The sequence below is a fragment of the Mesoplodon bidens genome (assembly GCF_964165515.1).
Source record: "Mesoplodon bidens genome assembly, chromosome: 3".
NCBI lineage: Eukaryota > Metazoa > Chordata > Mammalia > Artiodactyla > Ziphiidae > Mesoplodon > Mesoplodon bidens.
The window spans coordinates 4,597,071-4,612,904 of NC_138178.1; the positions used below are offsets into that span (position 1 = coordinate 4,597,071).

Here is a 15,834-nt window from a genome sequence, read left to right on the forward strand (position 1 = left end):
CAGTTTTAGAATAGGTAACTTGTTATTGCAGAATAACAAGCCTAGTCACCTATTGAAGCCAGTAGTAGATAGTGAGTATAAAGCTGTACCATCTGGTCACAGGATAGTACTTATCAAACTTTTGGCAACATGATTTGATGTGCTTCCTCTCCCACACTTCAAACACACAGAAATCAAAGCATGCTAAGTAAAAACATAACAATAAACAGAAAATCCATACTAGAATTTGGGAGAAAGAAGGGGAAATCTCCAAGTATCAAAAATAAATACTAGAAAACTAAAAAGCTGGAATGGAAAATGCACAAGCTGAGACTGTAGTTGCCTGGTTATGTATCAGACCAAGATTAAGGTCCTAGAGTCTAGGGGCTGGGGTATTAATGTCCATACAGATTAGGATATTTGGCCATCAGCCCACCTGAGGCAGGGAGATAGAACTGAAGTCCTTGTGTAAAGATGATACCCACTAAGGGTAGCCCCTCTTTGAAAGGAGAGCGAGAAAACTCCCCCCACAGGAGGAGGAAATGACAGAGATTCTTGTCACCTGCCTGGGGTTCTGGGTGAAGGAAGAAAAAAATTCTTCTGTTTGAAAATAAATACCAAGTCCGTGCCACAGATGGGTGCCAGTCCCAACTTTACACTACCCACATTGAATGAGAATCTACAGCCCAAAAAATACAGTATAAAATGTAGTCTACAGAAGGAGAATCTTGCAGGCAGTTTGAGAAGTAAAATGTAAAACCACACGACAGAAATATTTCCACAATCCAGGTCATCTAAGACTATGACATTTGAGGGTCAGGGTGGGGATGGGATGGGGACAAATTCACAATCAAAAATTATAAACCATGTGAGAAAAATGTCTCATTTTAAGGGAGAGTCAACAGTTTAACATAATAAAACAATCTGGAAAAAATACAAAAAGAAGCATGTTGAGATGATTTAAGTGACAAAAGAAGAAACAGAATCAATGATGAAAGATCAAAATACTATGAACAAAGAACGAGAGGATTCAAACACACACAAAAACGAATTTCTAGAAAAGAAAAATATGAAGTTAAAAACTCAATGGCCAGATTAAATATAGAAAATATGGTTTCAGAAAGATTAGTAAATTGACTGAATGTAGAAGAGAGATGAGAATAAGAAAAGATGTTTTAAAAATCATATTGATAGAAAATATAAATGATAGAATGAGAAGGTTGAAAATCAACCTGAGAGAAGTTTCAGAAGCACTGAATAAAATTAATGACTGGTAATTTTCAAGAATGGAAAGATACAAATCCTCAAAACGAAGAGGCACACTCAGTACCAAATGGAACCAATAAAATAAATCCAAAACTGAACATATTGTACTTACAGACAGAGAAAATGAGATCTTAAAATCAATCAGAGAGAAAATACAGAGCATCCACTTTTTAAAAAAAGAAGATTTAGTCTAGTAGGAATTCCAATGGCAAAAATAAAGGCCAGGAGAAAATGAAATAATATGTAAAGTGCTGTCAGAAAACAGCTATCAATCTAGAATTCTAAAATGACCTGCCTAAATTACATTCAAGAGATTTTCAAACAAAGACAGAGTTTTCCACTCCCAAATCCCAGGGAAAGCACTTCTAAAAGATTTACTTTGGCAAGAAAGGAAAGCCAAGAGGAGCAAGTGGACTAAAAGTCTACGCTGAGCAAAGAAGTCAATAAATGTCGGTAAATCCAGGTCTAACTGCCTGGACAAATAGCAAAGATACCTAATTGGTGGTGGGAAGTTGAAGAATGGAATAGTAATAAGATCTGTAGTTTAGTCAATAATATTGTATCCATGCCAACTACCTGTAGTGATCATGTACTCTGGTTAGAGAAAATGTTGTCATTGGCTGAAGTGGAGTGGATGATACAGGGGAATTCTCGGTACTCTTTTTTTCAACTTCTTGTGAGTCTAATATTACTTCAAAATTTGAAAAATTTTGAATGTTTGAGTGGAATAATTAACATTCATTTTGTTCATGAGGCAGAGAGAGATATTGGTTAACTTCAAGTCAGGAATGCATGTTAAAAATATAAGGGGGGGCTTCCCTGGTGGCGCAGTGGTTGAGAGTCCGCCTGCCGATGTAGGGGACACGGGTTCGTGCCCCAGTCCGGGAGGATCCCACATGCCATGGAGTGGCTGGGCCCGTGAGCCATGGCCGCTGAGCCTGCGCGTCCAGAGCCTATGCTCCGCAACGGGAGAGGCCACAGCAATGAGAGGCCCACGTACAAAAAAAAAATAATAATAATAAGGGTAACAATTTTTTTTTAAAAAAAGTAAGAATGTATAACTTCCAAACCCATACAGGAGGAAAATGGAATAAATATATTCAATGGAACCAATGTCATGCCCATGGTCCATGGTTTCAATTCCACAAAACTGGTGTTTACCAGTTAAAAGCCAGAGTTCCTCAAATTAGATTAAAAATGAAAATGCAGATATTTATTTATAATAGCCATTCCTAAAATATAATGACACATAATGATTAAAAGCAAGCAGCTGGAGAAAGAGGTTCCAGGGAAATACCACGCAAAAGATAGTTTCTGTGGCAATATTAATATTATTTAAAATTGACTTTATGATAAAAAAGCATTATTATGAATGAAGAAATAATCACATCGTTGAAGGACTGATTCACCAAGAAGATATAATACAGATCAAAGTACATAAATCAAAGCTTGATACAATTACAAGGAGAATATTTTGTCAAGCAGACAAAATATTAGAAATATAGAATATCTGGATAATATAATTGCTAAGTTTTATCTAGTCACCATATATAGACCTGGGAACCCCCAGATCAAAGATCATTCTGTTCAAGCACAGATGGAATATTTATAAAAACTGACTATGAACTAGATAATGAAGAAAATCTCAACAAATAACAACAAAAACTTTATATGAGCACAACGCAGTGAAATTTAAATCAACAGTAGCTCCCAATTATTTAGGAACTAAAACACAAATAAAACCCCATCACTACCAGCAAATTCTACCACTATGAAAGCACACACATACACATTTCTAAGTAATTCATGGGTCAAAAAAATCTTAATGGAAATAAAAAATATTTATAATTTAATCATATGAAAACGCCACATAACAAAACTTGGTGGCTGGTCCATGGTTTCAATTCCACCTTTTATTTCTGTAAACATTTTCATACACAGTCACTTTAATGTCATATCCATGAATTCCACCATCTAAGCTCCTGGTGGTATGTTTTATAATTTTGGATTTCACACTCATCTGTGGGACTCCCAATCAGCCTGGGAAGTAGGACTTCTGTATAAAGAGGATTTACATTTGCGTCTGTCAGACATCCAGGAATATTAGCAACTTGGGACCATTTCATGTTAATTTCTTAGATCAAGGTTTCCCATACAGGTAGCAATGAATTGAAAACTGAATCCCAGATCTTTATGACAGAAGGCCTGGAGTTTTGAATTCTCAGAAATACCCCTACACCACCAAGTACCCAGGCCCAGACAAAAAAACTATTATCTTCCTTTGCTGACAAGTGGATTTTTTTCTAGACTTTCCAGCGATTTGAGGAAATCAGTGCCTAGAGCATGTGTTTTTTTTGTTTGTTTGTTTTTGCAGTACGCGGGCCTCTCACTGCTGTGGCCTCTCCCGTTGCGGAGCACAGGCTCCGGACGCGCAGGCTCAGCGGCCATGGCTCACGGGCCCAGCCGCTCCGCGGCATGTGGGATCTTCCCAGACCGGGGCACGAACCCGTGTCCCCTGCATCGGCAGGCGGACTCTCAACCACTGTGCCACCAGGGAAGCCCAGAGCATGTGTTTTTAAACAGGCTAAATTACTATCTCTGAGTTCTTGTATCTTCTCCTGTTTAGTTAGAAACGTAATGTTTATCTTTTAAGATCACTGAAAGCATAATAACCACACTCAACAAACAGTTGGCTGATGTTTTCTTCTTTTTCTTATTTAACCTAATGATTAAATTGGACTTTATCATTATAGACATGACAGTTCACAGAAAAAATATACACAAAGTTTTGCTTGCGTAGAAATAATAACATGTGAGGATTGGTTTATTCCTTACAGAAAACTACAATAATAGACCATCTCCTGCGCCTGCATATGATCAGGCAAAGCATATGTAAGTGTACTGGTAGTGGAACCAGCAGTGAAAGTGTCCTTGGCAGGAAACTCGGGTTCTAGCCTTACCTCTGTGTGACTCATACAAAGTTATCACTTCTCTGGGCTGAAATTTCCAGAACACAAAAATTAAAAGGGGAGGGCCTCCCTGGTGGCGCAGTGGTTGAGAGTCCGCCTGCCGATGCAGGGGATACGGGTTCGTGCCCCGGTCTGGGAGGATCCCATGTGCCGCGGAGCGGCTGGGCCCGTGAGCCATGGCCACTGGGCCTGCGCGTCCGGAGCCTGTGCTCCGCAACGGGAGAGGCCACAGCAGTGAGAGGCCCGCATACCGCAAAAAGAAAAAAAAAAAAAAAAAAAAAAAAAAAAGGGGGTTTTCAAGCATCACTAAGATCCTTTCTCTCTCTCACATTGTATGATTTTCTGTGTTTGCTCTATTTTTCTTTATGGTTTACTTGTTCAGTACTCAATTATGTTTCATGAATTCTGGTGTTTGCTATGATTTGATCACAACTTGACACTCTTGGACAGAAAATCAGTTTCTACTTTATTTTTATCCAAGAGAAGTCAGAAAGGAAAAAAGAGGAAGATGGGCAACGCAGCGATCAAACAGGAAAATGATAACCATACATCCCGTATTTTGCAGCTTCTTTATGCTTTTAGAAACAGTTCCACAGAAATCACTAACTTGAACCTCAAGGAAAGATAAGACCTGCGGGGAGGTATTACTAACGGTGGTGCAGGTGAGAATAAAGCACGATAGGACTGCATGGTTTGACTTGGTTTAACTGAGTTACTACCTGGTACTACCAACTAGAGCCTAGACCTCCTGGCCTCCCAGACCCTCAGTCATCTACTGAGAAGACTCCCCACCAGAAACAGGCTCACCAGAAATATTATAAATGGAAAAAATGACTAAGGATTGTTTGCTATCTGCAAGTTAAGGTTATCCACTGGAAATGTCCTTGATGACCCACAGCATCATAGACCACCACCACCTGTAAGGTGGAGCAGTTGGCCCCTATTATTAAGTACCTTCACAGACAAAAATAAAGCTATATCAGATCATATTTGCTGATTTGAAACCACTGCATGCGTTCTGTACTCACTCTCCGGCAGCCTGTTTCCACTTCCACTATTCCTGGAGTTTGGGCTTGTGATTTCATCTTACAGATGTAGCCAAGAGACTGTTCACAGGCCCGATCCGCCCAGTACCCATCCTGCAGAAAGCAAAGGAAAAAAAAAAACAAAAAAAACTCAATGATCATCAGTTGTTTGGTGCTATTTCCTCATAACTGCACCTCTGAAAAGGGAAATAAGATTCGAGGTTATTAAGAGAAAAAGGTATCTATGAAAAGGAAAGGCAAATGGACATTTTACCAGGAAACTGCAAATTTGACTTTGGCTACAAAGATATAAAGAGATTGTAGCCCCAGTATGTTTTTTATGTCTTTGCTGTCAAGCCACTCTGGAGGGGGATCTAGAGAGAAACGAAAATTGTTCATAAGCCCTTAAGAGATGGTCCCAACAGAAGGTTTACCTCCTCATCCATCCTATGGGCAGCTGTTTTCAAGTTAACTGAGTACATGTAAAGCCACCCAGAAAGAAGGCCCCAAGCAACATGCCCAACCTGAAAACACACCTGAAACCAGTTTTCTTCCCTCCATTCTTCCCATTTCTATTGATGAGGGTCCCCCCCGAGCTAAGGTACCATATTTCACTCTACTTCAAATTCCGCCCTTTCTGCCTTCCTTAGAGATTTCACATTAAAAGATTTCTCTTCTCCTTCCCTTAACTGCTAAACACCTTGAAAAATGTTTTCCATACCCACTACAACCTGGTACTCAACTCTTCAGCCAGTGTAATATTTGCAAATTGCAGATTAGGTTTGGCTACTCCCAGGCTAATGCATGTTTTCTCATGGCCAGTATTTTCCCTACACACCCCTCTACCTCTCCCTCCATGCTTTCAGCCATACTGTCTTTTGAGTTCCCTACAAGTAGGATGCTCTCTGGTCTCCCCTTCCCAGGACACACTTCTGCCTATTCTTTCAATAATTAAAACATACTCTTTTCTTTCTTTTTTTTTTTTTTTTTTTTGCTGTATGCGGGCCTCTCACTGCCGCGGCCTCTCCCACTGCAGAGCACAGGCTCCGGATGCTCAGGCCCAGAGGCCATGGCCCATGGGCCCAGCCACTCTGCGGCACATGGGATCCTCCCGGACCGGGGCACGAACCCACGTCCCCTGCACCGGCAGGCGGACTCTCAACCACTGCGCCACCAGGGAAGCCCCATACTCTTTTCTTAAGCTTTCAATTTATCACCATAATAACAACCACAATGATAAAAACAGTAGCTAATACTTATTGAGTAGGAAGTTCGGGCCAGGCACTGTGCACGTTATACACCTTAACCCATTTAATCCTTATACCCACCGTATGAGCTGGGTATGATTATGATTATTATTATTTTACAAATGAGGAGATAAGCCATGCATCAAAACCAAGCCTCTTAACCACCATCTTCATTCTCTATTAACAAAAGATTACTTGATGATATACTTCAGTCGCTAAGTGATAGTTAAGACATGGAAGCCATTTTTTCATATTTGGCACCTCTTTGTAACCTAAAAAAAAATCTGTAGCTCTCCAAGCACAGACTCTAGGCTGTTGGACCCAGAGTAGATCTAGCTAGGTCTCCATCCACTCACAGCAACCAGCTAAAAGTAGGACCAGAGCTCTGAATTGATTCATCAAGCCATGTAAAAACATGTGCCACCACCTGTGGAGAACAGGGAACCCTCCTACACCATTGGTGGGAATGTAAATTGGTGCAGCCACTATGGAGAACAGTATGGAGGTTCCTCCAAAAAACAAAAATAAAACTACCATATGACCCAGCAATCCCACTCCTAGGCATATACCCAGAGAAAACTATAATTTGATATATGCACCCCAATGTTCATTGCAGCATTATTTACAATGGCCAGGACATGGAACCAACCTAAATGTCCATCGACAGAGGAATGGATAAAAAAGATGTGGTACATACATACAACAGAATATTAGCCATAAAAAAGAACAAAATAATGCCAATTGCAGCAACATGGATGGACCTAGAGATTGTCATACTGAGTGAAGTAAGTCAGACACAGAAAGACAAATATGTATCACTTATACGTGGAATCTAAAAAATGTGTACAAATAAACTTATTTACAAAACAGAAGCAGAGTCACAGATGTAGAAAACGTTTGGTTATCGGGGGGAAAGGGGGAAGAGGTAAATTGGGAGATTGGGATTGACATATACACACTACTATATATAAAATAGATAACTAATAAGGACCTGCTGTAGAGCACAGGGAGCACTACTCAATACTCTGTAATGACCTATATGGGAATAGAATCTGAAAAAGAGCGGATATATGTGTATGCATAACTGATTCACTTTGCTGTACAGTAGACACTAACACAACATGGAAAATCAACTATACTCCAATAAAAATAAAAAAAAAAACAAACTTAGAACCAAGCATAGAAATGATATGAGCGTTCGTTATTGGTTAATTTCATCTTTGAAATGAAAGTTTCTGTCTGTTGCTTTTCTAGTCCTCTTGAGAATTTGGGTGTGCCAGACAATTGAGAGAGACTCAAAAAACTGAATCTGAATTCTCGTTCAACCTTGATCTATGTCAATTCAGTAGAATAGAAACAATGGAAACAATCGTAGGTAATAAGTGGGACGGAAGGAAAATTTCCCTGTGGCTTTTGCTAGATATCAGTAACTAAAGTTGCCTTACTTTGCCTTTCATCACCACACAGTCTTCCTGCCTATTGTTTTCATGACTTGGTTCTCCACGAAGCCATTTGGTAAATGTTACAGGGGCTCCATCACTCCATTCAAAGTACATTTGAATCTTGATGTCATTTAAGCCAATCCATAACTCATCACTTGGCTCTAAACAGGAAGAAAAACACAGAAGTCATTTACCCAAAGTTTTCTTTCTAACCATCAGAAGGTTATCAGGAAAGGAAGACCCATTCTTTATCAACAACTCCCTTGATATTATCACTAGCATGAAAGACCATCCTCTTGAGCTTTAAACGGATCTACCTCTGTAGACTGAGATGTCAACTACATTTTATGTTGTCAGTTTTAGTTTAAAATGTGTAATGTATTCTTCACATTGTGGATATGACTGTATTCTTTTGTTGTGCTACTGCAAATTCTATCTCCTGGGAGTTGTTAAATGGAAACTGAAGTAGGTCTATCATTATCCTCTATCTTGTGAAGCTGCTTTTTTGTTATAAATAATTTATCATACCAACCACACTCATGGTGTGCTGGAAATATGGTAGCTTATTTATACATAAATCTATTTGACTACGATTAAATCTTACGAATGTTTTAAAATAATAAAAATTAAAAACCACTCCTATTTTACTGACGATGTTATCAAGAACATTCTAGGTGTTTCTGTTAAAGTTTAATCACTGTAATAGGAGTGAAAATGATCCATACAGTGAGAAAATATATAAACTGAAGGGTTGGGCTGTCTTCTGGCATTTAGCACTTATTTATTAGTCTATGTATATGAATGAATCTGCCACCATTTTCACTATGAAACACCAGAAAAACCCAAATAACAAACAAAAGTTAAAATAAAAACAACCAGGTATAGATATAAAAGATGATCATTCTGTTTTGAAAATTCTATGAAGAGCATTATTGATTTTATCAGTAGTTTTAATTCTAAGAATTCTAAATATCATAAGTAAAAATGGGACAAAATAGAAGGCCTGAGGTCTCATGACTAAAATCATACACATTTCCATATTTTAAAAATTGAAGGAATACACAATTCAATATCTATTTAAGTTTCATATGTTCTTTAAACAGTTAAATAAAATTACTTGCCAAAAGTTTGTAAAGATGACGTTGTAGTAGAAAATGAGAAATATGCCGCATTGTATAGGAATTTCCCTAAATGGTTTAGTCTCTTCCTCCTAAAACTGTCACTCATCTTTGCTTTTGGAGAAGTCCCTGACTGGCCTGGTGCCAGTCCCAGCAGATGTTTCCAGCACCATGAAACATGAATGGCATTGTCAGGATGACCCCTTTTCCTTTCACTTAATCTGGCAGATCATGTTCTTTGGGCAGTAAATATAGGCTCCAAAATGACCTCATGTACCCCTCAAGGTTTTTAGGTTCAAGACCAATGAAAACCTAAACTCCCAAGTCCCACAATTATAATAAAGTATTAAGAGTTTCTGATAAACATTTTTCTCACTAAACTGTTCTCCCCCCGCTGTAGCTTTTGTATGCACAAGCTTGATCCGACAAAAATATATAAGATGTGAGCATAAAGTTGTTAGACGGACTTATTAATCTGTTAGGGAAGCTGTCTTTGTTGATGGAGTCATAACTTATATGTGTAGGTCCCAATTTATCCACTGTATTTCCATGATTAACATGAAAGATATCAACTCAACTAGCTAAAAAAAAAGGTTTTCTAGGCTTCTGACTTAGAAACAATAATTTTAATTTTATAACTTTCCTTTACCTTTATCAATATTGTTTGTATTGTTTTAAATAAATAAATCTTTATCAATAATAAAAAAGAGAAGGTTTCCATAGTGAAAGTTTACTAATTCTCCAGCTGAGTTTAAAAGCAACCTTCGCCATCCAAACTCCTAAAATAACTCTAGCAATAAATATATAAGGTTCTCCTATTACTAGACCATATTATATAAAGTAGAGCAAAATGTGCACGTTAGCCCTACAGCCCCTTAACTAATGTGTTTTCCACTGATTCACTTGCAAACTTTATTCCCTATTATAAGTATCATGCCATCTATGTCATGATATTATTCAGGTACATTGGTTTTGATTACATTATTACCGTGTAGTCCAGATGCTCCAGGATAGGTAAATGTAGGCTAATCAAGAAATTATTTATGGGCTGTAGCAGAATATCATCATCACCCTACCAAACACAGTGAGGTGAGCAAAGGAGAAAGGATTCCATTCAGCACTGGCACGAACAGCAGCAGTGTTGGGGATATTTTACATCTTTCTCTGAGACTACTTTATTTTTCTCATCTATTTGTTCATTGTTTTTTTCTTCTCCCCTACCCCCGCTCCTATCAATTTTCAGGCAGTAAGTGTCAGGAAGCAGTCCCCACCATCACCACCATCCATTTCCTCTTGTTTTGCTCTCTGGAAACGAAAAGGTCCAGCTATTCTGCAGTATCATAAGTGGAAGCAGAAAATGATCATCATTTAATCAGCAAGTATGACTGAGCACCCGTCATCACTACTTCCTTCCTCGCCCTCCTCCTCTTCAGGATAAGTATCCCCAACTCATTTTACTCACTTTTTAAATGTTTTTGATAGGGCCAATCTTTTAAAACTTTACAATATTTAGTTACTACATTTTCTCTTCATCTCTTAGAGTCCTAAAATCGAGATGCAAATTTCTTTAAAAGGTGTAGGCCACCATCTAACCGCTCCAATCAAATAAATTCTTTCTTTCTCTGCTCATCATTCTAGCAGCCTTAGCTAGATTAATAAAGAAAGTAAAATTCAAAGGATGAGATGGTTCATTTAGAGACCTTTCCTGTGAGACAAAATATGGGCCTTAAAAGAGAAAATACATCCATACACACAACTAATTCCAACTAGTGAAATATTGTTCACAAATGTAAGGTAGACTGCTCTGAATCCAGATTATATATAGAAACACAGTATTCTTAAAACTATGCATAAGTTGATTCCATATTAAAAAAACTCAAATGTTCTCTTAGTGGTAGAAATTCTTTAAATTACTATATAATTTTAATATTTTAGGCATGATTAATATTTGTTACTAAATTGTTCATTGAATTGTTAACTTGAATTTATTAGATTATTAGATTTAACATTTATGATTAAATTTTCCAAAGATGGGTGGTAAGTCAGGAAGATGAGAATCAAGTGTATTACAGATGAAGTTCTTACCATAGCCCAGCTGGGAGATAATGAAGTCAAATTCCTCGATGCTGTGTATACTTGCTAGGTCACCACCTTCCTTCCTACATGCAATCAAGGCATCTCTTTGGATTTTCTTGTCTTCTCTGTAAATCTTGTAACAGTGACCTGCATACGGCCACCACTGACTTAGACAGTTGGTAGGCACATCACTTTCTAGAAAAAAAAGAAAAAGAGTTTGGAAAACATTTAAAAGGAGGTTTTTTGTTTGTTTGTTTTGCAGTACGCGGGCCTCTCACTGTTGTGGCCTCTCCCGTTGCGGAGCACAGGCTCCGGACGCGCAGGCTCAGCGGCCATGGCTCACGGGCCCAGCCGCTCCGCGGCATGTGGGATCTTCCCGGACCGGGGCACGAACCCGTGTCCCCTGCATCGGCAGGCAGACTCTCAACCACTGCGCCACCAGGGAAGCCCTAAAAGGAGGGTTTTTTTATTGTTTTTAAAAATTTTTAATTTAACAATATTTTCTATCATTCTCTATAGGAAACAATTCATAGTCATAGGCAAATATAGCTAATATTTATTTTTCCATTTTTTGGCACAGGTATTCACAAAAGATAGACGAGATTGTGTTTGCTTTCAGACTAAAGATGATAATGGAAGTCATCTTTCATTTTAAAATAAAGCCAAATGAGAAATCTGTTATTTTCAACTGTACCTACAACAAGGCCACAGCAAAATACAATAGATTGTCTCATTTCGTCTGCATTTTATCATCGGCATACCTGTCCTAAGCATGTTCTATAAATACTGGAAGCACAAGAGCTTTGCCATATAATGTATTCATTCCTCAGAAGATTTCAAGTTACCTCTATTCTACGGACATTAGGAAGCCATCCATCCCTCAGAGGATGGGCAAGACTCACAAGGCAGGCAGGAGAAAGATGTGCTGACACAGGGCCTAGAATGGGTGGGGGGCAGGAGGGGGGTCACCAAGGAGCTTCTGAAACCATGGCAGTGTGAGCCGGCCACCTGTGCCTTTGAACTAACCCATTGCCGTGGATTTGCTCCCAGAAGATGACACATAACAGTGTAGAAATCACAGGGACTTCGATTCCGAAGTCTTTCAGGCAAAATCTGAATCTGCCACAAGCTGTGTGATGTTGGGTCAGTCACATCACATGAACCAAACTATCCATGTATGTAAAAAATTGTAAATAATATTAATACTAGTACTAATATGAAACTACCCATCCTCACTGTGTTCTTCTGCACTTGAGATAATACGACTATAAATTACAAATATGACAACAATGTTTAATCAAACCAGTAACAGTGACCAATGTCCTAATTATTGCTACTAGTAGTCAGGGTCAAATGTCATGACCTTGGGCTTCCCTGGTGGCGCAGTGGTTGAGAGTCCGCCTGCCAATGCAGGGGATACGGGTTCGTGCCCCGGTCTGGGAAGATCCCACATGCCGCGGAGCGGCTGGGCCCGTGAGCCATGGCCGCTGAGCCTGCGTGTCCGGAGCCTGTGCTCCGCAATGGGAGAGGCCACAACAGTGAGAGGCCCGCATAACGCAAAAAAAAAAAAAAAAAAGAAAAAAAGAAAAAATGTCATGACCTTGATTATACATGACAAATATGCACTGTGACAGTAATGAGCCAGGGAAAGTGTCAGTAACAATGTTCAAAGGCAAGAGACTCGCTTCATTCATCCTCATATAGGCCCTGAAATGGCACAGGGCCTGGCACAGAGTAAGTGTCATGAATTGTTGGTCAAGAAAAAGAACTGAAGTTATATTCACTATACAACAGCTTATTATGACCATTTTATGGATACTATTTCAAACAGCAATTGAGCAATATATCTTGCTTAAAGAGGGACTATATTGCCAAATGAATGTCAATTTCTATATTTAAGTTTGATACTAAATGTTCTCAAATGTGCTGCCTTAGTAAAGGTTCAGTACAGGGCACCTTTGTTATCCGTTTCATGTATCAGTTCCATAGTCTCTCAAAGTCTGGGAATGTCTGCATCACCTTTGTATAAGCTCAAGATTCTGAGTACAGTCATTCAAGTAAATAGGCAGTCCTGAGATCCAAACACTGTATTATTATAACAGAGAAATGCATACTTTTAGAAAATCTATTCCTTCTATACAGTTCCAGTAGTTACCAAAAAAAAAAAAAAAAAAAAAGGTTAGTATCACTCTGGAGCCCTCTTGTGGGATATTTTAATTTTGCTGCTCAAGAAAGCTGAAAATGATGCCAGCACATGCTGAGGGCTTCAAAAACTAAACAGATGCACTTTTAAAATATTTCAAAACAGGAAAACAACCAATGTAGAGGCGTCCCCTGGGGCAGCCACAAAAAATGGCTTATTCCTGTACAGCAACACTGTCTGACTGAAATATAACATAATCCACAAATGGGAGCCACGTATGGAATTATACATTTGCCAGTTGCCATGTTAAATACAAGTCTCAAGAGAGACAGGTAACTTTCATTATAAGAATACATCATATTTAACCCAATATATCCAAAATATTATCATATCAATATGTAATCAATTAAAAAATAATGAGATCGTTTACTTTTGTTTTTCATGCGACGTCTTGTGAGTCCACCGTGTATTTTACACTCACGGCAAATCTCTGTTGGAACTAGCCGCATTTCATGTGCTCAATGGTCACATGTGGTTAGTGGCTACTGAACTGGACAGTGTAGCTCTAGCAACCTAGGGATCATGGACGAACAGGGTGGCATTGCAAAGACAAACAGGGGACGAGGTGGAACCCTTGCCCAAGAAAGTCACCCATAATGTATGCCTCATAATCCTAACTCTGATATGCTTTTCCAAGCTCTGGTTTATTTGAGTTTATAGATAAGATAGAATGATTAATCCAGGAAGTGTAGAGAAATTCAAAAACCAATGGGAAGTGAAAGTTAGCAAGTGAAGCAAGTAAGGCATGTAACCGAGCAAGACCTTAGGGAGCCTTCCTGGGACAGAGCCCCTCCCCCATATCCTCTGCTGTAGCTCCTCTCTGAAGTACCCAGATAATAGTATCTGATGGACATTTCCTGAGTTGTTTTACAGATGCTAAAACCACCACCAAATGGAAGAAATTAACTACTTCATGATCAGGAGCGTGTTGGCACCTAAGGATTGATAACATTAACCCCTGGGACACTGCCCTGTTCCCTTACCATCAACCAATCACAGAATTGTGCACAAGCTGATCACATACCCTGCAACCCACCTCCCTCACCTGGACTTTACAAATGCTTTCCTGAAACCCATAGGGGAGTTCAGTGTTTTGAGCACTAGCTGCCCTGGACTCCTTGCTTGGCACCTGCAATAAACCCTGCAATTTCCTTCACCACAACCCGGTGTCAGTAGATTGGCTTTACTGCACGCAGACCAGCAGACCCAAGTTTGGTTCCAGTAACAGCCATAGCAGAGAAATAAGAATAATGGACTGAGTGCTTGACAATATGAACAAACATTCACAGGAAGAACAAATGTTAGTATTTCCACTTAATAGATAGGAAACTAAAACTGGGGGGTTAAGGAACAAGGCCAAGTTACAGAATTCCACCTCCTTACCTCAGACATGATAAAACCACCATTCTCCTCATCCCCTAAGTGGTAATTCCAAATCTTCTGAAGGAGAATTATACGAGCTCTTCCAAGAGGGAAGGATTATATCAGTACCATTTCTCGTATGGGAGGAATAGAGGAGATGAAATACAAAAATGACTGAGGTCTCCCTGAGGCATGCCCACAGCCATAAGGGTGACCCTGTAAAGTATAATCAAACCCAATAATGGGACCCTCATCTATATCCATTGGAGAGCTCTGCCATCTTTGTATCCATTAAAATGGCAAACCCACCCACTCTTTGATCTGGCAATTCCACTTCTAGAAATAATCACACACATCAAATGACATATGTATAAAGTTACTCACTGTGGGATTGTTTGTAATAATAAAAAATTGGAAGTAAACTAAAGTTCCACTAATAGGGGACTGGTTAAAAAAAACATGGTCTCTCCCTGCAATGGCTAACGTACAGCCATAAAAATGAACACAGAAGCTACCTATGTACTGTATGGAAGGATGCCCAAAATTGTTAATAAGTGAAAAAAGTAGAGCAAAGTGTATCATATGCTGTCATTTGTATAAAACAGACAAAAAGAATTACAAATGTATTTATTCATATAGTCATAGAATAACTAGGTAAGGATATACACCCAGACACAGTTATTCAGAGAGGACCTGCAAATTTGAAGTAAGAACTGGAAGAAATTATTATTATTTATCATGTTGTACCTTGGACTTTCTAGCCATGTCGATCATATTTTAAAATAAGTGAAATTGCTTTTAAAAGTCAAGGAGCAAAAAAAGTAAAGAATGCCACGCTGTCAGATTTCCCAAGCAGAATATATATACACATACATAAATGACCTTGAAGTATTAAGCGTCTCTCCAAAAACAGCTGATAGTGAAAAAAATGTATCAACAGTTAGTTTGCTTTTTGTCAATTTGAAGGAAAAAATGCATTCTGGGCTTAGTAGCTTAATTCTTCTATAAAATTATAATAGAGAGCATAATTGCATTTTTTCCCACTGGTCTAGCCTATATATAAAATTCAGTGACTACTTCTGGGATGTTTTATTCCATTTTGGTGAAGACTTCAGTGTATATGTTAAACTAAATAACACTGGTGCCC

At 38.8% G+C, this 15,834-nt stretch overlaps 1 protein-coding gene across 1 annotated transcript in view; it reads right to left on the reverse strand.

The window, feature by feature from the left end:
* Positions 1-15,834, reverse strand: part of MRC1 (mannose receptor C-type 1) — a 97,703-nt gene that overhangs the window by 48,032 nt on the left and 33,837 nt on the right. Inside the window, exons 7-9 of the mRNA XM_081226758.1 lie at positions 11,132-11,317; positions 7,932-8,089; positions 5,243-5,353 (exon numbers count right to left, since the gene is read on the reverse strand). Coding sequence (XP_081082884.1) covers positions 5,243-5,353; positions 7,932-8,089; positions 11,132-11,317 — 455 coding nt within the window. The remainder of the gene's footprint in view (positions 1-5,242; positions 5,354-7,931; positions 8,090-11,131; positions 11,318-15,834) is intronic.